Source organism: Canis aureus, chromosome 16 (assembly GCF_053574225.1).
Source record: "Canis aureus isolate CA01 chromosome 16, VMU_Caureus_v.1.0, whole genome shotgun sequence".
In the NCBI taxonomy this organism is placed as follows: Eukaryota; Metazoa; Chordata; class Mammalia; order Carnivora; family Canidae; genus Canis; species Canis aureus.
Genome location: NC_135626.1, coordinates 21,014,016 through 21,037,711, shown reverse-complemented (window position 1 = coordinate 21,037,711; position 23,696 = coordinate 21,014,016). Strand labels below are relative to the sequence as shown.

The 23,696-nt window shown below is 48.8% G+C and overlaps 1 protein-coding gene and 1 pseudogene across 2 annotated transcripts; both read right to left on the bottom strand.

Annotated features, from left to right (window-relative positions):
• Positions 1 to 3,968: 3,968 nt before the first annotated feature.
• TMEM98 (transmembrane protein 98) lies at positions 3,969 to 18,036 on the bottom strand. Of its 2 annotated transcripts, none has more exons than XM_077852167.1 (7): positions 17,880 to 18,036; positions 15,513 to 15,694; positions 13,654 to 13,785; positions 12,624 to 12,657; positions 10,433 to 10,548; positions 7,602 to 7,661; positions 3,969 to 6,418 (listed from the first exon to the last, which is right to left on the bottom strand). In XM_077852167.1, exons 2-7 carry the CDS (start codon positions 15,641 to 15,643, stop codon positions 6,211 to 6,213), a joined length of 681 nt encoding a protein of 226 aa, XP_077708293.1. In that variant the 5' UTR covers positions 15,644 to 15,694; positions 17,880 to 18,036; the 3' UTR covers positions 3,969 to 6,210. The 2 variants fall into 2 exon arrangements, with proteins under 2 accessions (XP_077708293.1, XP_077708294.1); XM_077852168.1 differs by lacking the exon at positions 17,880 to 18,036 and adding an exon at positions 14,333 to 14,399 and having other exon boundaries at positions 15,513 to 15,676.
• Positions 18,037 to 22,547: 4,511 nt separating this feature from the next.
• LOC144285438 (glyceraldehyde-3-phosphate dehydrogenase pseudogene) lies at positions 22,548 to 23,408 on the bottom strand (annotated as a pseudogene).
• Positions 23,409 to 23,696: the final 288 nt, after the last annotated feature.

Sequence of the window (23,696 nt, the reverse complement as noted above, 5' to 3'; positions counted from 1 at the left end):
TCCTTCTTCCAAAGGACCTTGAGTCTCTACTTCTCCACATCTGAACTCCTGCTTCTCCTTCAGATAGTAGATCCCTTTTTTTGGAAACTTTCCTTGACATCTTGATAGATCAGTATCCCTAATCATCTCTCATAAGATTCTATTTCTTGTCTTAAAATACTTTAAAAACTAAAAATTCTACATTTATTTAAGCAATCATTTGTTTGATATCTGTCTTTCCCCACTAGTCTATAATTCCATGAGGGCAGCAGTTGTGTGGTTTATCTCCAGCCTGTGTCCCCAGCACTTAGACAACAGTCAGACATAACAGGTGTCAGATGGAATTTGCAGAAGGAAGAGAGGCAAGCAGGTGGGAAAAGGTGATGGTTAGGGAGTGGCAATCGAGGGTCTGACTCCCTCTAGATCCCAGGATCTTTCCTGGCAACAAGGAAGAGAGGAAAGAAAAGGATGAGAGATTATAATATCTTTCCCCTATCTGGTCCAGATGAAGAGAGGCTGTTCTCTCAGAGACTGCAGATCAGTGCCTGCACTGACAATTCTATTGTCAATGGAATTTTGAAATTGGTCTTCCGGTGGTCATTTACCATTGGACTGTCAGGCTCTGCCTGCTTAAATGAAACTCTATGCTGTGACTGGATCCATGTGGAACCAAGAATTATTTGGGCTACACCTTTAATGGCTCTCCATTGTTCCCAGGATAAAGTCCTAACGTCTTAGCAAGATTTATGGGCCATTCTTGGATTTTTCTGATTCTCTTTCCAACCCTCTCTCCCATCACTGCTTCTTCTCATCTTAGATTCTAACCAAACATACCTTGTTCCTTCATATCCTGCCTTGAGACCTGTAGTTTACTTTCTGTGCTATTCCCCCCGACCTGTCTGCCTGACCATGTCCTGCTAGTGCTTTAAGACTCTGCCTGCCTCTCCTTATCTCCATCTCTTTGATCTCTTACTATTCCCACCTTTAACCTTGGGCTGGGCTTGTGATGGATAAAGGAAGGATCGATTTCACCTACTCTGTTTTTTCATTTTGTTTTGTTTTGTTTTTACCTCTACATCTGACCTGTGAATATTCTTATTAATCATCCACCCATGGCACTCTGCTGCTTCAAACATTTCAATGATATTTATTTGATCTCTGGATGAGAGAGGATTTTCTAAGCACAAAAGCAATGGAAGAAATCACTAAGGGAAAGAAAATCAATCCATTTGACTACATGAAATTTAAAACTCCTGGATGTCAGAAGCCATTCTAAACAAAACTAAAAGGCAAATGACAAGGCTGGGGAAAATAGATGCAATAAATATGACAAAGGGTTGTTATCCTCGATATATAAAGAGCTCATATAGGTCGATAAAAATATTAAAATCCCAGGAGAAAAGTGGGCAAACAACATGAATAAGTAAGTAGCTAATAAACACATGAAAAATGTTTAACTTCACCAGTAGTCAGGGAAATGCAAATTAACACAAGGCTGAGCCATGTTCGCCTATCAAATTAGGATAAAGTTAAAAGGCTGGTGAGAGTGCAGAGATCATCTGGTAGTTTTCTAAGAAAAAGTTAGAGCCTTTCAACTTTCAATAAATCCTTACCTCCCAGCGAAAGAATCCAGGATCTAGTCCTCACCTTGCTTTCCTGGTTTATCTCCCAACATCCCCCCACCACCCATCTGACGCTGGCAATAGTAATCTGAGCACAGTATGGAAGCCCTATACTGTGGGGCCTTCTCTGCCTCCACCTTTTCCCACCCACCCAATCTTCTCCCTGCTAACTACTACTTCTTGACAATTCTGACACATTTGCCACCTTTGGGAAACTTGTGAGATGGGTTAGGTTCCTCTGCACTGTGCTCTCGTTACACACATCCCCTCACATGGCACTTACTGCATTATATTGAAAATGACTCTTCATGGGTTTCTTTCCACCTTAGATTATATGCTCCTCAAGAGAGACATTATATTTTCATTCATTGCTATATCATGGAGATGCTCAACAGATGACTCTTGAACTAATCCATCATGTAATAAATTAATTATTCCATTTTGCCCCATAAATTTTTGCCACTAATCTGGTAAATGCACGCTTTACTTAAAACGGATCAAATTAAGTCATGTTGGATGGAAAGAATACCTCACCTGTGCCCCAGCCTTCATTTTAGTATCCATGTACTATCATCCCGTGGGTTGTAACCGATTAGTGAGCCATGAAATTAATTTATGGGTCACAACCATCATTTTTTAAGTGGAAAATATTAAAACTAGAAGAAAATGGGATGACACTGGTATCTGCTACTTCCTTCCCACTGCGGATTTCCCCACCTGCCACCCCCAGGCAGGCAGAGGTGGTTGGTTGAGAATCCAAGGAGGGGAGCTGAGGTTCCTGCTCTGATTCTTACTAACTCCAGGAAGTTAACTGATCTCTCTAGGCTGTGGTTTCCTAATCTGTGAAACAGGAATGATAAAAACACAGATGAGATGAAACAGCAAGGACCTAGTTATGCCACAAATTCTTAAAACTCTGTCCATTAGCTTTTCTAACATAGAGAGTGTTGAAATTGATCAGAAGCCTACCTGACCCGATCCCTCCAGCACTTTCTGTTCTGATGCCTCGCCCCTCTTCCTCCTTCCTAACCAGTTGACCATCTGGCTTTCTACCATGATTGAGTCATGAGCCCCTCAGACTCCTGGGGAAAACATGTATTCAGTGGCATCAGGCAAATTTATGGGCCCTGGAGACTAACATCACAGGGTATAAAGTAAATGACTTTCTAAATTGCAAATCTGACCTAGTCACCTCCTTGTTCAAAGCCTTCCTATGGTCCCTATTACCATCAGATACAGCTCTGGCTCCTCAGTATGACCTACAGGGTCCTCCATGATCTGACACCGTCCATTTCACACTCCAGCCTCCGCAATCACCTGCATTTCTCACATCAGCCATGCTCTCCCGGCCCTTCTCTGTGTTGTCCCGTCCACCCAGAACACCTCTCTGTCTCTTAGTCTTGACGGGGCAAGTGTTCCTCCCAGGTCTCTTCCCTTCCCTCCCACCTCCAATTTTAAGCTCTGCACTCTCCATCACCACACTGCACAGCCGAGGTTCAGTCAGCTGCTCATTTGTCTCTCTTGCTTCCTCAGGACAGGGATGGTGCCTTCTGTTCACAGCCCCAGCATCTAGGACATTTGCCCCCAGAGTGAACAGGACATGCTTGTGGGAGGGAAGGGATGAGAAGGGAGATGGAGGAGGGTAGAGAGGGGAAAGGAAGAAATAGATGGAAATTCTTCATTTGACACCTTCCCAAGATGTTCCAAGTCATAGAGCATCTCAGGGGCTTGGAGATGTAAGTCATTTTCTAAAGATCAGGCTTATGTGGGCACACAGATTCATCTCTGGAAAGAAGAAACTATGGAATGGGGCAGGTCAAGGTAAGCACCCCAGTAAGCTGGATGCCAGAACACGTGCTCCGACTGGAAGATTTCACAAGCTGGAGGAGGCTCCCTGGGCCATGTTCTGGAGAATGTGAGCTTGAGTAATCAACCCTGGGAACACCGATAAGAGGCCAAGAGTTTTGACTGTCTTCATGTGAACATACTTGGGGTAGGGCAGGGAGAGGGCTGGGCCGCTCTCCCTACTGCAGTGATTCCAGAATTTTGGCCACTCAGTTCCAGAGCTTATGAACAGAAACCACTGCTCAGACAGAGCCATGGTAACTGAGGTACTTGCCACCATTTGGGTCACCTGCCTCAGGATGGGGTCGAGGGGGGACCTGGGGGAAAGAAGCATTAATATTGGCTAATTAGTACAAGGCCCATAACTGGACATTTCACATATACCACTTCATTTGATTGACATACCCATCCAATGAGGTAGTAAGTAAGCCTTGATTTTATAAATAAGAGAGCTATGGACTAGAGGTTAAGTAACTTGTCCAAGCTTATACAGTAAATGAGTGAGCCCAAATTTGAACCTAATTCTGTTTGATTTCAAAGATTTTATTCTTTTCATACTCAATTTCTATCTCTGAGTAATTCCTTCTTCATTCAGAATTTGAGTCAAGGTAGGAGGGGGAGCATGTCATGGAAGATCTGCCACCATAAACAAAAACACCAATGATCTAGGGACCTGGATGTGTGCATCCTCTGGGAACCATGCCTGGCTGGATCCCCTGTGCTCACCAACCAGGCCCTCTTGAGGGAGAAGGTAACTTCAGCCAACTCTCAAAGGGCCAAGAGGAGTAGGGTTGCCTCCTCCTCCAGACGGTGCTTTCCCCTCAGCCAACACCTACCTTATCCAGAGACTTATTTGTCCTCTGCTGGAGACAAAAGAAAACCTACCCAGCAGCAGAATAAGAGATCCCACAGTCTAGCAGACACTTCCCTGCAGCAACCCAGGGCTTCAGGAAGGCACTGGGACTGACCAGGGCTCCCAGAAGGGAAGTGACCTTGGATGTGGCTCCAGGGATGCTGGCAAACTTCACCCCAACATGCCAACTTGCAGCTGCCTCTCAGGCTTAGAGCTCTGATCCAGGTTAAAATGAAGAGGCATTTACAACTGTGACAACCATTGCAACCCTAATAGAAAGTTGTTTCCAATCTGGCTAGGAATGCAGGTTTTGAAAGAAAGAGAAAACAAAACAAAACAAAACAAAAAAACAGGAGGACTGTGGATGTCTCCCTGCAGAGGCCACAAATGGAAAAGTCCAAGCAGCTTTGTGGACATTTCCCATTCACAGCCTACCAGTAGGATGAGAAAGTTAGCTACACTTAGCAGAGGGTCAGAGCTGATGGGAATGGACAACCCAATAAGGCACCCCGGTAATCAGGAATCCATCCATCAGTCCAATGGGAGCTAACTCCAGCTTTCCGCTCCTGACTCCACTTCTCAGGTGGGAATGATATACAACGTGCTGGTCAGAAGCATCCTGCTTTCCAGGAGAGAATGGACTGTGCCCAATGGCACATTTCAGTGACAAATGAGGCCCCAGTCTTGGACTTGAGAATATAGGTTCCTGGGTCTCTAGAATAAGACTGATACATCCGCTGCTGAGTCAGGACGGAGAAAATGAAATGGGACCGGACACAGCATCTGAACATGCTAAACAGCACAGCATATGAACCACAGCAGCCCCCAAGCCAGAGCCCTCACCTGAATGAAAGGTTGGCTCTGAGGTCCTGGGAGGAAGCAAAGTACTTCAGTCTCTCCTATACACCTATGATGGCAATCACATAATTTGGATATACGTCCTGATTATGCCATTGTGATTCTGGGTCCCACAAAGATCTCCAGTCATATAAATGGCCCTCATCTTTCAAAACTTGCAAAACAAACAGATATCAAGAGAAAGAGGAACACATCCTTCATGGATATCATTGCTCATGTGGAAACGACTTTATGGTGATACTTCTGCCTAAACTCTGAAGGGTCTTTAAATATCTCTTTTTGGGTCACACACACAAGGTATCCACAGGATTCTGAGGCTCTCTTCTTCCATCCTTGGCCCTCAAAGACGTCCCAGCACACCACATACGTTGGAACTGGACTCAAGGAGCATTCAACTAGACAGAAATCTAAGTGTATGTTTACTGTCCTCCTAGTGGAAAGGAGACAGAATTGCAGGCCCAGCGACAGAAGACAGAAGAATCCACCCTGCGGTCTGGCAAAGCCAAACCTGGGGAGAAGGTTTCAAAGGGGAAGAGGGCCTCAGATGCCTCGGGGACCAGGCAGACACCACAAATCAATGAAAAGGGACTAGGTGAAAGGGTACAAGCCCTGTCAAGAGACAACACCTACTGAGTTCCAGCTGATTGTCTTCTGAAAATGCATATCAGAGTGGCCTTATCTTCTGATTGTCTATAAGAAGCCAGAATCTCTGATTTTCATGCAAGACCTTGTGAGTTTCAGACGGTGGCTCACTTTTCTTGAAAACGCTAGGTGAGCTCAATCAAGCAGCCGCTCCACGGGTTTCCAGAGCTCTGCTGCACAGAGTGAGCACCAGCTCGTGTAACTGCAGTGTTAGACTGCCACTCACCAGCCATCGCTGGCAACTGCAGCAGAGGTATCAGCTCTGCCCAAACAGCAGGACTCCTGAGCCACAGAGCATAACTAATGGTGGGGCGGTGGGGGGACGGAGTGGGAGGGGTGGATGAAGGAGGGCTGGGGGCTGGGGGGGAGCAGAGGCTCCACTCGGAGCCACTCCGGGGACCACAGCAGGCACTAAATGGCCGACTGCTCCTGCAGGAAACCTTCAGGGCCCGGGAGGCCTTTATCTGTCTCAGAAGCTAGGGCTGCTTCTCGAAGGACTTCCAAGTGCTCCTCGGCAGCTGACAGCGACTGGTCGATCCAGTCCAGGCCCCCGGCCAGGTGGCAGGCATTCCGAGTCACCAGCGCTAGATGGCTGACCGACAACAACAGAGCAGTTGTCCTAGAAAAAGTAACAGGATCAGTTTCCCCGGGAAATGAGCGATTTTGCGCCAAAGCCCACGGAGACAGGCTCTAATCTGGAGTTCTCTAAACTGGAGGCCCTTCCCTAGGAGGCTGGGGAGTAATTTAAGGATGATCCCATGCTCAAATCAATCTGGGAATGGCTGGTGTAATCAGGGATAAGTGAAGCCTTCTCTGAGCCTTTAACGTGCATGACAAAGCTCTGAGGAAAGAACACAGCAGTGTGGTGGCTCACTGACATATTTAAGACTGTCGAGCCTATTTTCTGCAGCCCACCTATTAACGTCTCCCAGATGAGCATTTTGCAGGACAATTCAGATCTAATCAATTGGATGAGCACATCCCCAACTGCTGTCCACTTATAGACCGGAAGCCTAGATATGCCCTGCCTGGGGCATCCCTTGTGGATTTTGAATCAATGAGGCCCTGGGCTGGTTTATACCACTCTAAAAACAAAATGTAATTGAAAACCAAATTAAGGAGGAGTGGAGTTTTTTCCCAGTATGGGGAGATTCACTGTAGAGTATCATTTATATAGTGAGTGTGCATGATGCATTTGGGAACGTATTACACCAGTACTAGCCTGTGGACACAGCTGGACAGTAATAGGAGCAGGACTGTCTGACTGGAAGCACCGAAGCACTGGGAGCCCCTGTCTATCTGGCAATCATCACACAACAGCTCTATGAAATGGTCATGTAAGTCCAAGAGACAAAAGAATCTGGTTTTTTTTAATGGGTTTGCATGTGGTGGAGGAATCTAATTTCAAAAGCCTAAGTGTGCTCGGTGTACTAGGGGAGGATCACGCAAGGGGGTCTTGGGTATGTCCTGTGGAAGGTGAGCACAGCTTGAGCTGACTGGTCCCTTCCCTTCCCCTTGCCCTGCTTACCACCTGCCCCACCCACCTACTGGGCAGCACTCACAGCTAGGGTGTGTCTGCTTCCGGGATCCAAAGAGCAGGGTAGCCCGTGGGGGAAAGGGAAGGAAGGAAAGTGCATATAGGCCAGATGTTTAGTTATAAAAATTCAAAATCTTTGGTGCCCAAAGGCCAGGCAGCCCTGGGAGCCCAGCAAAACAGCCCTCTCCACGACAAATGTGGACCTCACAGATGTGATAAAACAATGAGCTTCCAGTCTAAGCCAAAAGGCCCCCACCCTGCTCACCGGGCATCCAGGAGCTTGGGATCCAACGGAGGGTACATCGATCTCACCACATCATCCACTCTGTGGGGAGGCAAAAGGTTTTCAGTACCTTGCTTTCCTTCTGTCCTCTTCTCCTTCTTCCCTTCCTATCTTTCCTTGTCCCAATTCTTCTCTCCTGATATTCAAGCCCCAACCTTTGGCGATTCTTTCTCTAACTGCTTTTACATCCTCAGACAGACTGAAACAGAAAGACTTCTGGTTCAGCTTAAAGAATATTTTGTTTTCTGGTTTTAATTCTCCATAGTTTAAAAAGTATAAGTTCACACAATCTGGAATGGTGTTCAAGATACACTACTAAATTAAATAGGCAAGCTGCCGAACACTATATAAAGTTCGAGCGATCCGTTTGCATGAAAATAAATAAGCATGCAGGAGCAGGATAGCATGCAGAAACACTCACCATTCACTAGTATCATCTCCAGGGATTGGGATGAGGGGGAATTAGGGGTTCCTTCACTTTCCAGATAATCTATTTCTGCAATGTTTTGACTTTTATAAGTATTACTGTTGTGTTTAAAAAATAGTGCAACATACTTATATAGAATGCTTAAAAAAAAAAAAGCCCTACAAATTTAATTTGGGTTCAAACTGCTCCATTGGATTTCCTCTTTTACATTAGGGTACAATTTGTGTTTATTTTTTTTTAAACTGAGTTCAAGATTTTAGTTATTTATTCATGAGAGACAGAGAGAGAGAGAGCAGCAGAGAGACAGGCAGAGGGAGAAGCAGGCTCCATGCAGGGAGCTTGACGTGGGACTCGATCCCGGGTCTCCAGGATCACGCCCTGGGCGGAAGGCGACGCTAAACTGCTGAGCCACCCAGGCTGCCCTAAAACCAAGTTCAGAAAGGAACTACTGTTCATTCTGATTTGCATGGTTCAAGATTTTCATCCAAATCCTTGCTCCTGGACCACTTGATAGTCAGGAAGAAAGAATAATGATGTATTGTTTGATTTGAAAAAGCACTTGAAAATAGATGCTCTCCAATGTTCTTGTCTCAGGGCTGAGGGGCTGATGAGGACATGCTGAGGAACATGGGCTGCTATTTTTGCTGGTCCCTTTCTCTGTAGTGCCCTGAAGCTGAAGCCACTCATCTCAAAACTAATATTCTATCAACACACTATGTGGAATAAATAGAGCAAGAAAAACAATGGTGACAAAAAAACAGCCAGAAGGAGAAAAAAGTGTAAAGGCAAAAAGATAAAGCAAGGACACTGACTGAATTATGGCAGGAAACATTCAGGAAGTAGTCCAAGGGGCTTGGTAGGACGGGCCAGAGGGCACCAGGTTAGGTGTGCCCTCTGAGCAGTGCTAAACCCTCCCTCTCAGAGCAGGGCTAATCCTCATCACGGAGGACTTCGTTCCTCCCCAGAAATCTCAACCTCTTTCCTCCTCCTACCCCTCCTTACAACCAGTTATGAACTTCACCAACCCCAAGGTGGCTCTTAGCAGGGCCTGGAAGTATGATGAAGGCCCAGCAGATACAAGCGGTGCAGAGTCTCTACCAACAATGGGTGGCTAGAGGAATGCCTGGTGCTTGTCTGGAGCCTGGGCAGGAGGATCCTCCAGCCAGGCTGATACAAGTCCTGTAGCTACACCCACCCGAGACAGCTCCAGAGAAAGCCAAGAACTGTTCTGGGCTGAGTTCCCTGCCTCCCTCACCCAGCCCGGATTATCTCCCTCCCACTTTCTCAACTCACTGAACTCCCTGGACAGAGTTCAAGTGCACCAACTCTTTCATATTCCTTCAGAGGGCTGGTTCCTCGTGATCTACCTGAGGCCATGCAACCAAGAGATCGAGAGCCCCTGGAACTCACAGGGATGCCAACACTCCCACCAGGGACGTGGAGGCATGGTCCTGACAGTAAGGCTGCCTGGCTAATTAAGAAGTCCATCCTGGAGGAGGGCAACTCCCGACTCAGGCACATCCACATACCGGTCACCAGATGGCAGCACAAACTCAGTACCACCCTTCTCCCTAAGAAAAGGGCTTTATATTTTTCCACAAAGTCAAGCCCAAAATGAGGGGGTGTAGTTGTTGACTGCAATCCTGCTGGTTGCCTCCTACATGGGATTTTGCAGACAGCCTGGAATTTGGGAGATCTGAATGAAGTATGGCTTTGCCTCCCTCCCCCACCCAGTCCCGGAGGACACTGGCTGGGCTATGGCTGGATAAGTGGGTGACAGGGAAGTGGCAAGGAGTATAAATAGGGCTGGGCAGGGCATAGCCAGCAGGCCACTGCAAATAGGGGTGTGGACACCAGTGGGAAATGTGCTTACTGGCCCATAGCCTGGGAAGGAGGGAAGGAAGGTGGCCCTAGATGGTATGGGGCTGAGAGGAAGCAGCCACAGTAGGATCTGCAGAATGGATTAGAAGATTCAGCACTAGTCTCATGCTAGAATTCCCCAAAAAGCAGACCAGAGGGGGCCTGTGGGAGGTGGGGGGGGGGGGAACTGTGTGAGACCACCTTGGCTTGGTCTCTTAGTATCTAAACCCTCCCAGATGCTCTATAAATACAGGGACGCCTGGGTGGCTCAGCAGTTGAGCATCTGCCTTCGGCTCAGGGAGTGATCTCAGGTCTGGGGATCGAGTCCCGCATCGGGCTCCCTGCATGGAGCCTGTTTCTCCCTCTGCCTATGTCTCTGTCTCTCTCTGTGTCTCTCATGAATAAATAAATTAAAGCTTAAAAAAAATGTCTGGGATACAAGTAATTAAAGTTGGCTATGCAGTTTCTGCCCCCTCAGCTTCCTGTCCCTTCTGGAGTGTGGGGACCCCAAGGCCCACCAGCTCACCTCGGGCTGATCCGCTTGGCCACCACGATGATGTCACCGACACTGGCTGAAGTCTTCATCTTGGCCCCGGAGCCCATTGTCATGGCAACAAGTTTTTCTGTCAGAGTGTGACATATCTAACACCGCAGGGAGGAGAGAGGTGATAAGGGGTGCCCTGGTTCCCCAAGAGCACCTGCCACACCCACAAACAAACATGACTCCTGCCTGGGGTTCCATCCCACACCCAGGAGCCCCTAACCTAGTGAGAGAGCTGAAGTGAAAAGCACACAGAGATGAGGGGTGGAAGAGGCAAAAGCCAAGAATGTGGCCGGGTGAGGGGAGGAGGTGGGAACCTCAGATCAGGATCAGGGTTTCGGCTTAGAGAAGTCTAAGCTGAAATAATCTGTCTAAGAAAAATCATGTGCTCTAACTTCACCTTCTCGTTTGGGAGAAAAACCTACTTTTTCTTTCTATCCTTTCACCTCACAGTTTAGTCTTCCAGAAGGCAAAATCTCTCCAGTGGGGCACCCTCAGAAACAGCTGGACAAGGGGCAACTGTTCCCTTGAAGCATAACCTCCAGAACTGGCACTTAGTTCAACAATTTTCTAGAGTAATTTGGTAAGTTTGTCAACAGGATGATGGTGAAAGGGTCTTCGAAAAAAGCAGGAAAAAGGCAAGACTACAACACAAGGCCTTTGTCATCCTCCATCAACAGAGCTGATCACCCCAAAAGTTTGGTTTCTCCCCTTCCACACACCCCACCCCCCAATGTTAGAACCTGGATGTGCTTCCATCCCTGGCAAATAAGTTCTATGCCCTGCTTTAACTTGGTGCTGGAAAGGAGGCCAGAAAGAAGGCCAAGAGAGAGCTGAAGCCACAGGGACTCAAGGGCAGTGGCCAAGCAATAGGGACGTCAGATCCCAGGGTCTCTCCTTTGATGGCAGACTCTCAGGATGGGCTATTGGTTCCAATCCAGTAGGACTCCTTCCTGCTGACTTATCCTTCCCCTCATGTAATTTACCCTCTCCCTCCAATAGGCAAGGGCAGGGCCAAAACCCAGCGCTGGAACACATCCTTGTTGGGAGTTGGAAGTGGAATATGGCATTATTGCTCTGGTCATTAGACCTATCTATCTGAAACCATACCTACACCAAAAGAGCTTCTTGAAATTAAGTAATCCCGGACTCTATGGCAACAATTTCCTACTAGGCAACTCCTTTGCCTCCCAAGAGAGGCAGCTAAAGGAGAGGTGGGATGAAAGACTTCTTAGCTTTTATTTTTATTTGTGTGTTTGTTTAGTTAAGTAGGTCCCACACTCAGCCTGGAGCCCAATGTGGGGCTTGAACTCACAAACTTGAGATCAAGACCTGAGCTGAGATCAAGAGTCAGACCCTCAACTGACTGAGCTACCCAGGCACCCCGAGAGACTTTTTAATATGTTGTATTGAATGACATTGAAGAAAAGATAAAACTGTCTTTCTGGACAAAAAGATAAATTTGTAGTTTCCTAGGTTACTGAGATGAAGAACTCAATAATATCTGCAATTGACCAATATTTCACTACTATTATTATTCTATCAGGCAAGAATTGAAAAACAAATGATAAAATTATAAAAATTACCCCAAACCACAAAATCTAGCAAAAATGCAAATCGGATGCAATTTTTCCACCCAATCATGGAGGCGGCAGGATTTAGAAGAAGAAAAACAGTCTGCCTTCAAGTGTTCACAGTTTGGATTTTTCAACACTGATTGTCTCATTCGGCTAATTACTGTCCCAGCCAGAGAGGACCAGTAAAGGACTTTCTAGCAACAGGAGAAATCCAGACACGGAACTTGACTCATTGAACAAAGGGCCAAGCTCTATTAATGAAAGAAAGGGCCCAAGGAAAAGGTGCGGAGCCCCGCTCCCCCTCAGCAGCCACAGAGACCTCCCCAGTCGGTGACCACCTATGTGGTCACCATATTAGGAGGACCAGGTAAAAATAAAACCTTTGAGAGGGTCATGAGAGCACCAAAGTATAACAGGCCATGCAGGAGGGAGTAGAAACAGCAGAAATTTCAAGTGTCAGGCACGTTTTTAAAAAGGCCTCTCACATGGGTTCAGTGCCCTTCCTAGAAAGATCACTTTCAACAGTCTGTGTACAAGGGTGCTTTGATGACACACACCCCCACCCCCACATTATGTCATAGGAAATCAAAAAGTATTACCTTCAAGATGGCAATGCAGTGGGACATGAGACCTCTGGGGAGACAGGAAGAATTTGTCAGTGCTTCCCTGCCAAGGTCCAGCTCGCTCCTGTTGCCAGCTCTGTCCCTGATCTAGCGCTGACCCACCTGGACACCACCGAGAGCAGGAATGCCTCCAGATTAAACTAGACAAGTCCACGAGCTATGTCAGGAGGCACCTTCTTTCCTTTACTTTCCCCCCTCCCACATCCAGCTGACTCTTCCAGGTGGTACTCACCTGTCAAGACATGCATTCTTAGAACTCTGAGCTTCTGACACTGTTCCCTCCAGCTCATGTGTCCTTCCCCCTTACTCTCAGCCTGGTGAATACCTCATCTTCCAAGACTCAGGTGTAAAGGCACCCACTCTGTGGTAGACTTCATGAAAGCCACTCCCACCTCCCCATCCCGGGCAGCTCTAGAGATTGCCAACTCTGTGTGTCCACGGCACCGTGCAGAGACATGCTATGGCTTCGGAGATACTGTATTTAGTAGAATTCTGTCCCTCTCACTGGTTTAATATCTGCAGTAACTGGCCCAGGGTCCTACACATAATGCCCCCCCCCCCACATCTGCCCATGAACAATAAGAACATGGACCCATGTAGAGGCTCCTGCTGGATGGAGCCCAACATGTAGAGGGTCCTGCTGGGTGGAGAGATCCCTGAAGGACCCTGAAGACAAAGGCTTCATCTCTGGAGACTGAGTGTCAAATTTACAGGCACCCTAAGGATAATCCAAGCACATCAGGGTGACTTTGTAACAACCTTTGCCATACATCTATGGGCTTTGGTATTAAGGTCTACTAAATGGGGGAGGAAGGAGACAAACACTGTCATATCATAATCTGATCCCCTGCCTCCCATACTGCAGGCAGGGAAAAAAAGATCAGTTGGCACAGTGCTGCTAGACGCCTAGTAGTGCCGTGGCAAAGGAAGCCAGAGAAGAGCACCCAGAAGCCCCATTTGCCATCCTAGGGGGACTGCAGGAAGCAAACAGTCCCAAAGGCCTTACGAGGCATCTTCAATCCAGTCTTCATTCTCTAGAATGGCTTCGATGTGGGGATTGGTGATGACCACATCGTCCAGTTCTAACTCGGATGGCTCCGACTGGGTCTCCATGGCACCAATGAGGTCCACAATGGGCCTGGAAGGAAAAGCCCAGGAGAGTGGTTTCATGATGGGTGACTGTTGCTGAACCTCTCCTCACTGAGGCCCCACATATCCCCCAACAGAGTGTAGGAAGTTAGTAAGTTAAAGCATTGACCTCTTGTCCTGGATCCAAACCTAACCCTAGGTACGGCAGGTGCAGGCTGGACACACGGCTAGAGGTGAGTCAAGGAGGCAGGTAGCAGTGCTTAAGAAGAGAAGTGAAGCAGAACGAGATGAGCTGCTAAGAGAAATAGCAGAGGCATAACCATAAATATAGATATGTATTAGACAGGGCTATTCCTTCTGCACAAAATAGCATCCTTTTCAAACTTCTTTTCCCTTTGGGGTGACTAGGTGGCTCAGCTGGTTAAGCATCTGACTCTTGATCTCAGCTCAACTCTTGATCTCAGGGTGGTGAGTTCAAGTCCCACGTTGGGCCCCATGCCCACCATGGAGCCTACTTAAAACAACAACAAATAACTTATTTTCCCTTCAAGCCTACCTTATACAGAGAAGCTGAAGTTCCTATTATCCAAACCTACCTCATCTGGAGAATCACTCTCAGGAAAGGCCCTCGTCTGCCCACATCAACTCCATTCCCTCCTCCTTCTAGTGGAGAAGTGGGAGAAGCAACAACACCTACTTTACAACGGGGTTCTTTACAATATAAGATGCCATAACCTGCTATTTAATAGCATAGCTTTTCTGGGTCATATAAACAGCCATTTACAAATTATTCACCACTTGACAGAGACGCTGATAGGATTCAGATAGAGGGATAAGAGGAACTAAGGGTTAATTGCCATGTCCCTTACAAGTCTATCAAGTAAAACATCCTTAAATGGAAAATAGGATCTTGTTCATAAAATCTGTTGTGCATAAAATGCATCATGAAGAAATCTGTGCAAAGAAAGAGAGAGTGCCATGCTGGGATTTCACAAAATTGAGTATCTGCTGCTTCCATGTGTGTGGTTGGAGTACAGGCCTAGGATTTCCATTCCTAGGAGTTTGGCTGGAAAGAGGTTGGGCTTATTCAAATGCCAGGTGAAGTGGCTAGTTCGGGTTAGATGGCCACACCTTTGTGCTAGGTGAACAGTTCAGGCCACTTTACCCTTAGTGCAGTCTCAGAGTCAGGGAAGGCTCAGGACATTGCTCAAGCTCCAAGATCTCTCTCTCTGAAAGCATCATTTTATTTCTTTTTTATTTTTTTTTTAAGATTTTATTTATTTACTCATGAGAGACACAGAGAGAGGCAGAGATGTAGGCAGAGGGAGAAGTAGGCTCCCTGTGGGGAGCCCCATGTGGCTCTTGATCCCAGGACCCCAGGATCACATCCTGAGCTGAAGGCAGATGCTCAACCACTGAGCCACCCAGGCACCCCGAAAGTACCATTTTATTTATTTATTTTTTTAATTTTTTTATTTATTTATGATAGTTACAGAGAGAGAGAGAGAGGCAGAGACACAGGCAGAGGGAGAAGCAGGCTCCATGCACCGGGAGCCCGACGTGGGACTCGATCCCGGGTCTCCAGGATCGCGCCCTGGGCCAAAGGCAGGCGCCAAACCGCTGCGCCACCCAGGGATCCCCGAAAGTACCATTTTAGACACAAAAAGCTGAGTGAGAGTTGCCCAGTACAGAACTTCTTGGGCTCCTCTCTTTTTCTGTTGCTGGAGCCCCCGGCAGAGCCCACTTCCCCTCCTGGCCCTCCTTGGACCCACTCACTTGGAATCATAGCGCTGCAACAGGTCTCGAGGCCGGCAGTAGCGCTGCCTGCAAACCACCACCAAGGCTGCAAACGAGGCCAGGAAGATGGTGGCCAGCACACCTATGGCGACAATCACCACAGTCTCCATGCTTCAGGGTGGCTCTCTCCGTTCCCGTCACATCCTCAGCATGGGCTAAATCTTAGAAGACAAAAGGACAGAGCAGACCTTGGTAAAGAGAGTGGGGCAGTAGCGGGGGGGGGGGGGGGGGGTGTCTTACCTGCTGTGTGTGTGTGTGTGGGGGGAGCACAGAGAGCCAGGTTCCCCCAAGTCACCTGCAGAGACCTGAAAGCCTGAACAGAATCAAGATGCATTTTATGTCCTGCCCCAAATTTGCCTTTTGTAAGTTAAGAGTTTGCCACCTGCCGAACCGGATGGCTTTTTAAATCTAGACAAAAGGAAGCAGTTTAACTAGCCCTATTGTTTCACACCTCCACCAAGTGCATAAAAGAATATTCTCCTAAGAAGGGCAGGATTGTGTTTACTCGAATCTACTCTGTGCCAGGCACTTTGTATGTTAACTCTTCTCACAATCCTGTGATAGGTATTAGTACCCCCCATTTTACAGTCGAGAAAACTGAGGTTCACAGAGGTTAAGTAATTTGTTGGGGTTTCTGTGGTCAGAAAGCAGAACCCATCTACCGAAACCGAGATGGGCATTCACCTCCCTTTGTCTTCCTACAGAGGGAAGAAGGTTCTAAAAATTCTGCAAAGGGATTTGATGGTCAGTTTCAGTTTTGGAAACTCATAACTGATGTTAAAGTGTCCTTTGGCTATTGACTGTTTTCGATGAGGATGTTCTTTCACACCTATTTTAGACTCAAGCAGAAGAACAAGGGCACCTCCGAGAAGTACGTGTTCATTGCAGTCTCCTACTTGTGTGCCTTTGAGCAAGTCTCTTCCCCAGTCTGGGCTTTAATTTCTCCACCTGCGGAAGAGGGGCTTTGATCTAGTTCCTATGACCCCAGGATGATGCAGGACTTATTTTATACTACATGTCTCCTAGGGTCCACATGTTCCTGGTTATCATTCGATAAGCATTTTTTTTATAAGATTTTATTTATTTATTCATGAGAGACACAGAGAAAGAGAGGCAGAGGCACAGGCAGAGGGAGAAGCAGGCTCCACGCAGGGAGCCCGGTGTGGGACTCCATCCCGGGACCCCAGGATCATGCCCCTGGTGGAAGGCAGGCGCCAAACCGCTGTGCCACCCGGGTGTCCCATTCGGTAAGTATTTATTGTTCATCTGCTAGACACCAAGCACTAGGCAGGATTCAGAAGACTGGAGATAAGTAAGGCACGGACTCCAAATCTTGAGGAGGGAGGAAGAGGTGGACAAGTGGACAAATGTTTGCCGTTTGTGGCCCTCTCCCCCAGCTCCACTCCGTGTCCATGCCGCACGACAGGGTACACAGACAAGAGGTAATTGCGCTTGCATGGCATTTTCTAGGGAAAGCCCTCCTTACAGGCAGGTGATATTTGAGCTGGTTTTGAAGGATGAGTAGGAGCCTGCCAGGTGGACTAGATGCACACTCGGCTGGCTCAAAGGGCCAAGGAGCCTTTCTCAAAGGTCTCACGGAGGAGCTCCTCTACCCCCTGGAGCTCACTTCCTCGGGAGGGCAGAAGGCTGGGTAGGTCTGTGTCTTTCATTTCCGTATCTACGGGGGGGGGGGGGGGGGACGCACCGCGGGAGGCAGGAGCTAATTCTCGGGGTCTGCCTCAGTTTCTCCCGATGTGTGTCTCTCGGCACTGTGCCTCCTAAAGGGCTACTCCTCCAGCCCTTTGTCTCCATCTTCCGCCCCGACACCCTCCCCCTCGGCGGCGGCTCCCTTCCCCTCCCCCGCGCCGCGGCCTCCGAGACCACCCGCTCTGTTCCGGCTGTGCCCGGGGCACCCGCTTTCCCCGAGCTTCCTCTCTCCCTCCCTGACTTGCCGCGGGCCTGTCTGCGTGTTTCCCTCCTCGGTGCATTCATTCTCCTCCGAGGGGCTCGGGGCGAGGTTCAGTCTCTGCCTTTGCAGAGCGCGGGGAGGTCTGGGTTTCCGCGGGAGGGGTGCGTGGGGCTCCCCGCCGCCCCCCGCGCCCCCCGCGCCCCACGTCCGCCGGGATGAAGCAGCCCCAAGTCCCTCCCTCCTCGCCCGCTGCCCGCCCCCCCCCCCCCGGGTCGGAGGCGCGACCCCCCCCAGCCTAGCGGGCGGCCCCGGGCGCCGCGACCCCCACCGAGGGCCGACGGGCTCCCCCGCCCCGGCTGCGGCCCCGACGTGCCCCGGCCCCGCGCGCCCGCACCCCCCAGCTCCCGCGGCGCCAGGGCTCGGCGAGGCCCACCCACCTCAGGCGGCGGCCGCAGGACGCACCCGGGGCGCTCCGGCCGCCGGCGCCCCCGATGGCAGAGTCCGGGCGCGGGACGGGCGGGCGGCCCCGCAGCGGGGCATGCCGGGAAGAGGCTGGGCCGGCCCGAGGAGTCCAGATAAAGCCCCGGGGGAGGGGGATCCGCCGCGCAGCCAAATCCCCCGCTGCCAGGCGCCGCCGTCCCCGCCGGGCCCGGGGCGGGCGGGGGGCGGGGGGCTGGGGCCGCGGGAGGCCCGGCTGCAGGGAGGCCCTCACCCCGCCAGCCAGGAGGCGCTCCCCCCCAGCCCCCCGGCCCCTCCCGGCCCCTCCCGGCCCCCCCAGCCAACCCCAGGCCTCGGGGAGGGAGGCCGCGGGGTCCCGGCCACCCCCAGCCCTGGCGCCGGCCGGCCGGGGGCGCTGCGGATCCCGCCGTGGTTTCGACCCCACTTCTGCCTCTCACGAGCTGAGGACGACTCCTTTCATGTCTCTGTGCCTCGGCTTCCTCATCGGCACCGTGGGGCCACCACTCGCAGGCATGCTGAGAGCTAATGCAAGGGTCAAGGACGCGGGCGCGCAACGCATTGAGGAGTGCGGGGCCCGCGGTACCTGCGGAGCCGGGGCGCGGGAGCTCTCAGGACGGCCTCATCGCGCAGGCCCACCCCAAGCACTGGCTGTGCCAGAGACAAGCATGAAACACAGGCCCCCGGCTGGCTGTCCTGCCCCTGCGGTTTGCACTCTACTCGAGGGACCAAAGGGAACTCGCGTTACCCTTCCACAGCCCTCACTTAGCAAACAGCCATCCTTTGGCCATCTGTCAGGCATAAAGATGCCCACACCCAGGGTTATGGGCTTCCTTGGAAGGATGGAGGTCCCCACAGGCTCTGGAAGGAAACAGGCTGGGGCTCTGAGGACAGACTCTTTTTTCCAGAGTCCAGTGAGCCTGGTCTAGAAGGAGGCATGAGCTGGATGGTCATTCCCCCTTGGCCTTCAAGCTAAGGCCTGGGGCTTAGGGCAGAGATCCAGTCAACCAATCTAAGGTCAGTACTGGTGACCAAAGGATGCACATTATGTCCTGGGCAACCTAGTGCAGGCTCTGCAAACTGGTCACCCCTAGGCCACATGCAGCCCACAGAGGAGGGTGCTTTTTTTCTGATTTACAGTTTAAAAAAAAAAAAATCAAACTAGTTGCCCACATTTTTAAAAATCAAGAATTTCACTTATACCTACCTATTTCTCCAGGAATCATAAGAGCTCTCAAAATGCAGCCCACATTATTTGGGAGTATTAGTAAGTGAGACGTGGCTGCTGTCCCCAGGCATGGTCTCTTGGCCCATCACCTTCCCCACTACATACATTGCCTGTGTATGCATTCACAGCTCCCTGTTTGGTAAGAGCCTTGCTGCATGAGCAGCTGTGGTTTCCCACAACTGACACACAGGGACAGGGAAAACTGAGGGATGATTTTGCTACCCTCTAGAGTGCTTTCGTGGAGAAGCTATGACAGGGAGCAAGGATTCCTGTCCCTTCAAGGGTCCTTCTAGCTGGACTAAGAATCAAATTGACATAAGACATTAATAGGAGAAAATCAAATTTAATAGAATACATATAGGGAATCCACATGGTCATGGAAATTCCAAAGACAGGCAAAATGAGATATATGTCATTCTGAACTAAGGAGAAGGGGATAGGGGCCCGGGATTTCAGAGGAAAGGAATGTTATCCACAGAATGCTAAGAAGAAGAGATGTTTGGTAATTAGATGTTTGCCCGGCCATGCAGATGGATCATTCAAATAAAATTTATCTTTGTGTGGCACCTGGGTGGTACAGTCAGTTAGGTGTCTGACTTTGGTTTTGGCTCAGGTTGTGATGTCAGGGTTGTGGGATCAAGCCCCATGTCAAGTTCCATGCTCAGCATGGCATCTTCTTGACATTCTGTTTCTCCCTTTCCCTCTGCTCTGCCTCCCGCTTGTGCTCTCTACCTCTCTCTCTAAAATAAATATATCTTTTAAAAAATTATTTTTACTGACAATCCTTATACTGGAAAGACCCTCCAAGTTAGATTCTTCTGTGTGGTTAAGGGAGGGACAAATTTCTCTTGAGCCCACAGGGTCTCAATTTGCCTTCACCTCAAAATAATCCACATGCCAAAGTGGCACATGTGGGGAAGGGGCCTGTCCCAAATTCCTTCTGCTCAGTCTGTTTAAGCAAAATGGGCTTATAGCAAAGCAGGAACCAACAGAATGGGTGATTGGGGAAAAGTGTTTCCATTTCTTGGAAATACTCTGAGAAGAATGGAGTGCTTTTTTGTCTTGGGTGGTTTAGACATTTGGTAGCCTTGATGTAAGATAAGAAGATAAACCACATGATAAAGAAGCTGTGGTATGTGTGTGTGTGTGTGTGTGTATAAATATTCAGGTGATATATATCACATATATATATGAATATTACTCAGCCACTAAAAGGGATGAAATCTTGACATTTGTCACAACACAGGAGGCATAATGCTAAGTGAAATAAGTCAGAGAAAGACAAATATATGATTTCACGCAGAGATGGAATTTAAGAAACAACAAAAATGAACAAAGAAAAAAAGACACAAACCGTAAAACAGACTCTTAAATAGGGAGAATAAACTGAGGAATGTGGGGTAACCCGACCAGGTGGAGCTGGGGATCCAGGCAGAACAGAGACAGAAGTTTATTGAATACACCACAAGAGACCCCAAGCAGGACTGCGGTGGAGGCTGCAGTTAAGGGGGAAGGTGAGGAAGTATGGGAACCAAGGATATTTTCCTTTTTTTGGTACCTCTGTGTGGGTATAAATAGTCCATTGGTCAGTTAGGGCTTATGGCTATTTTTTTTTAATGTATTCATTTCTTTGAGGGGGTGGGTGGGGCAGAGGGAGAGACTCTTCAAGCTGACTCCCTGCTGAGCAGGAGCACAACTCAGGTCTCCATCACATGACCCTGAGATCATGACCTGAAGCCAAAATTGAGTAGGACACTTAACCAACTGAGCCACCCAGGCGCCCTGGGCCTATGGCTATTTTGAAGTGGATCTTCATTTTTTTTTTTCTTGAGATTTTCTTTACTTATCTAACACAGAGAGAGAGAGAGTGAACACAGGCAGGGGGAGCAGCCAAGTCAGAGGGAGAAGCAGGGTGTCCACTGAGCAGGAAGCCTGAACCCGGGCTCCATCCCAGGACTCCCGGATCAAGACCTGAGCCAAAGGCAGATGCTTAACTGACTGAGACACGCAGGTGCCTGGAGGTGGGTCTCCTAATGGGCCTGTCTGTATTCACCCCAGTGGTCACTGTGGGCCCTTCTACCTCACTCAGGTTTCCATTGCTCACGTTGGTTATCTAAAAGTAGCCTCTGAATCATCTGTAATATAACACTGTATGTTTATTCTACTGGAATTTTAAAAAGAAGAAGAAGAAAAGAAGCTAAACTACATGATCTCTTGTGGTCTCTTTCAGATGTCAGGGAGAAAGAAATTTTCCTCTGTTCAGAATCCTTCTAGCTGGACTAAGAATTAAATTTACACAAGACAAATTAACAGGACAAAATCGAATGTGGTTTCCCGTATCTGGGGAATCCACACAAACATGAAATTCCAAAGACAGGTGGCATGGGGGGTACAGGTGTCATTCTCCTGTGCATGTCTTATGTAAGAAGGGTCGGGTCTGGGTGTACAAAGCGGGGAAGGCCATCAGCTGGAAAGTGGGAGAAGATGCTTACAACACAGAGTTTGCCCTGTTATGCAGACCAGTTTCTTAGGTAAAAAGAAATATTTGTTAATAGCTCTCTTCCTGGTACAGGCACTCCTTTCCAATGTAAATTTAGACAGTTGAGGGGGAGGTAAAGAACTTTTCCTGAATCCATTCAGTTTTGATTACCTTTTTAAATATTTTATTCATTTATTCCTGTGAGACACACAGAGAGAGGCAAAGACACAGGCAGAGGGAGAAGCAGGCTCCCTGTGGGGAGCCCAATGCGGACTCAACCCCAGGACCCAAGATCATGCCCTGAGCCAAAGGCAGATACTCAAACACTGAGCCACCCAGGTGCCTCTTTAACTCAAAATAATCTTCATGCCAAAGCAGCCCATCTTGGGGTGGCCTGTTCTGTGTCCCAACACAGATCTAGGATTTTATGACTCTGTAGGAGAGATAGAAAAGAAAACTTTAACCTTGGGGAGTTTATAACACAAGTGGAAAAGACCAAAGGGAAGCAGAATTTGTCATCCCCAGAATATGCCTCTTTGGCATAAAAATTAATTTAGGCTGATTATTTTTCTTTATCTATTTATTCAGAGAGAGAGAGAGGGGGCAGAGACACAGGCAGAGGGAGAAGCAGGCTCCATGCAGGAAGCCCGACGTGGAACTCGATCCCAGGTCTCCAGGATCACACCCCCAGCTGCAGGAGGCACTAAACCGCTGCGCCACCAGGGCTATTTTTAAGAAATAGTAGACACAGGAGAAGTTCTGAAAACCAACTAGAAATTGCCCTTTTGTAAAAGAAACATACATTTATAAGGGAAATCTCCATTAGTTTGGGGGTTTTTTTTGGTTGTTTTGTTTGTTGGCTGGGGACAATATACTTGATGGCACATGGCAAGGTCAGGCTCCCCAAACTTCTCCCCATCTTCAGGGGTTCTAGGATGGAAACTATGTAGAGGTCAGGAGATTCTCAGTATGTTGGGGAATGAGTTGGGTTACGGACTCCCCAGCAGCTGAGGGCCTCCCTCTTCCTTGAGCTCTCCCTGGGGCTGATGGTCTAGAGGCCATGTAGACCATAAGGTCCACCAATTTCTTGCTGTAGCCAAACTCACCATCATCCTGGGAAATGAGCTTGATACAGTGGTCACTGAGGGCAGTGCCAGCCCCAGCATTGAGGGTGGAAGAGTAGATATCACTGTTAAAGTCACAGGAAACAACCTGGTCCTCACCAAACCTCAGAATACCCTTGAAGGGGCCCTCTGATGCCAGCTTCACCATCCTCTTGATGTCATTGTATTTGGCAGCTTTTTCTAGACAGTTGATCAGATCTATGGACTAACACACTGTGGGTGAGGACATAGAAGTCCATGCCAGTGAGCTTTCCCATTCAGCTCAGGGATGACTTTGCCTACAGCCCTGGAGACACCAGTAGAAGGAGGAATGATATTCTGAGAAAAAAAAAGGAATGATATTCTGGGCAGCCCCTTGGTCATCATGCCACAGCTTCCCCAGAGGAGCCATCCATGGTCTTCTGGGTGGCAGTGATGGCACAGACTGTGTTCACAAGTCCCTCCATGGTGTCAAGGTTGTAATGGATGACCTTGGCCACAGTAGTCAACCAGTTGTTGCAGGAGGCATTGCTGACAATCTTGAGGGAGTTGTCATACTTCTCATGGTTCTTGCCCATCAGAAACATGGGGCATCAGCAGACGGGCAGAAATGATGACCCTCTTGCTCCTTCAAGTGAGCCCCAGCATCCTTGTGGTGGTAAAGATCCCAGTGGATTCCAAACATACTCAGTACCAGCATCACCCCATTTGATGTTGGAGGGATCTGGCTCCTGGTAGATGGACTTTTTGTTGATAAGTATATCCTATCAGCCCTGCTGATCAGGGGGCCTGATGCCCAGGACCCTGAGACTATAAGCTGAGCCAAAGTCCAATGCTTAACTCACTAAGCCACCCAGGTACTCCTCATTTCTTTTGTCTTTAGCTGGAGCTGGTATTTAAGGTGGTGGCTTGGCCCATTTCAGGGAGTTACTCAGTTTTCCCGGGTATATCCTATATGTACAGGAGGTATACTTTTTAGTTAATTTCT

Excerpts from the sequence above, each read along its gene's own strand:
- TMEM98 (XM_077852167.1), bottom strand. The coding sequence starts at position 15,643 with ATGGAGACTGTGGTGATTGTCGCCATAGGTGTGCTGGCCACCATCTTC. Across the intron at positions 10,549-12,623 it reads ACTGCATTGCCATCTTGAAG|ATATGTCACACTCTGACAGA; the intron begins GTAATACTTTTT and ends CTGCGGTGTTAG. Across the intron at positions 6,419-7,601 it reads CCCAAGCTCCTGGATGCCCG|GACAACTGCTCTGTTGTTGT; the intron begins GTGAGCAGGGTG and ends TACTTTTTCTAG.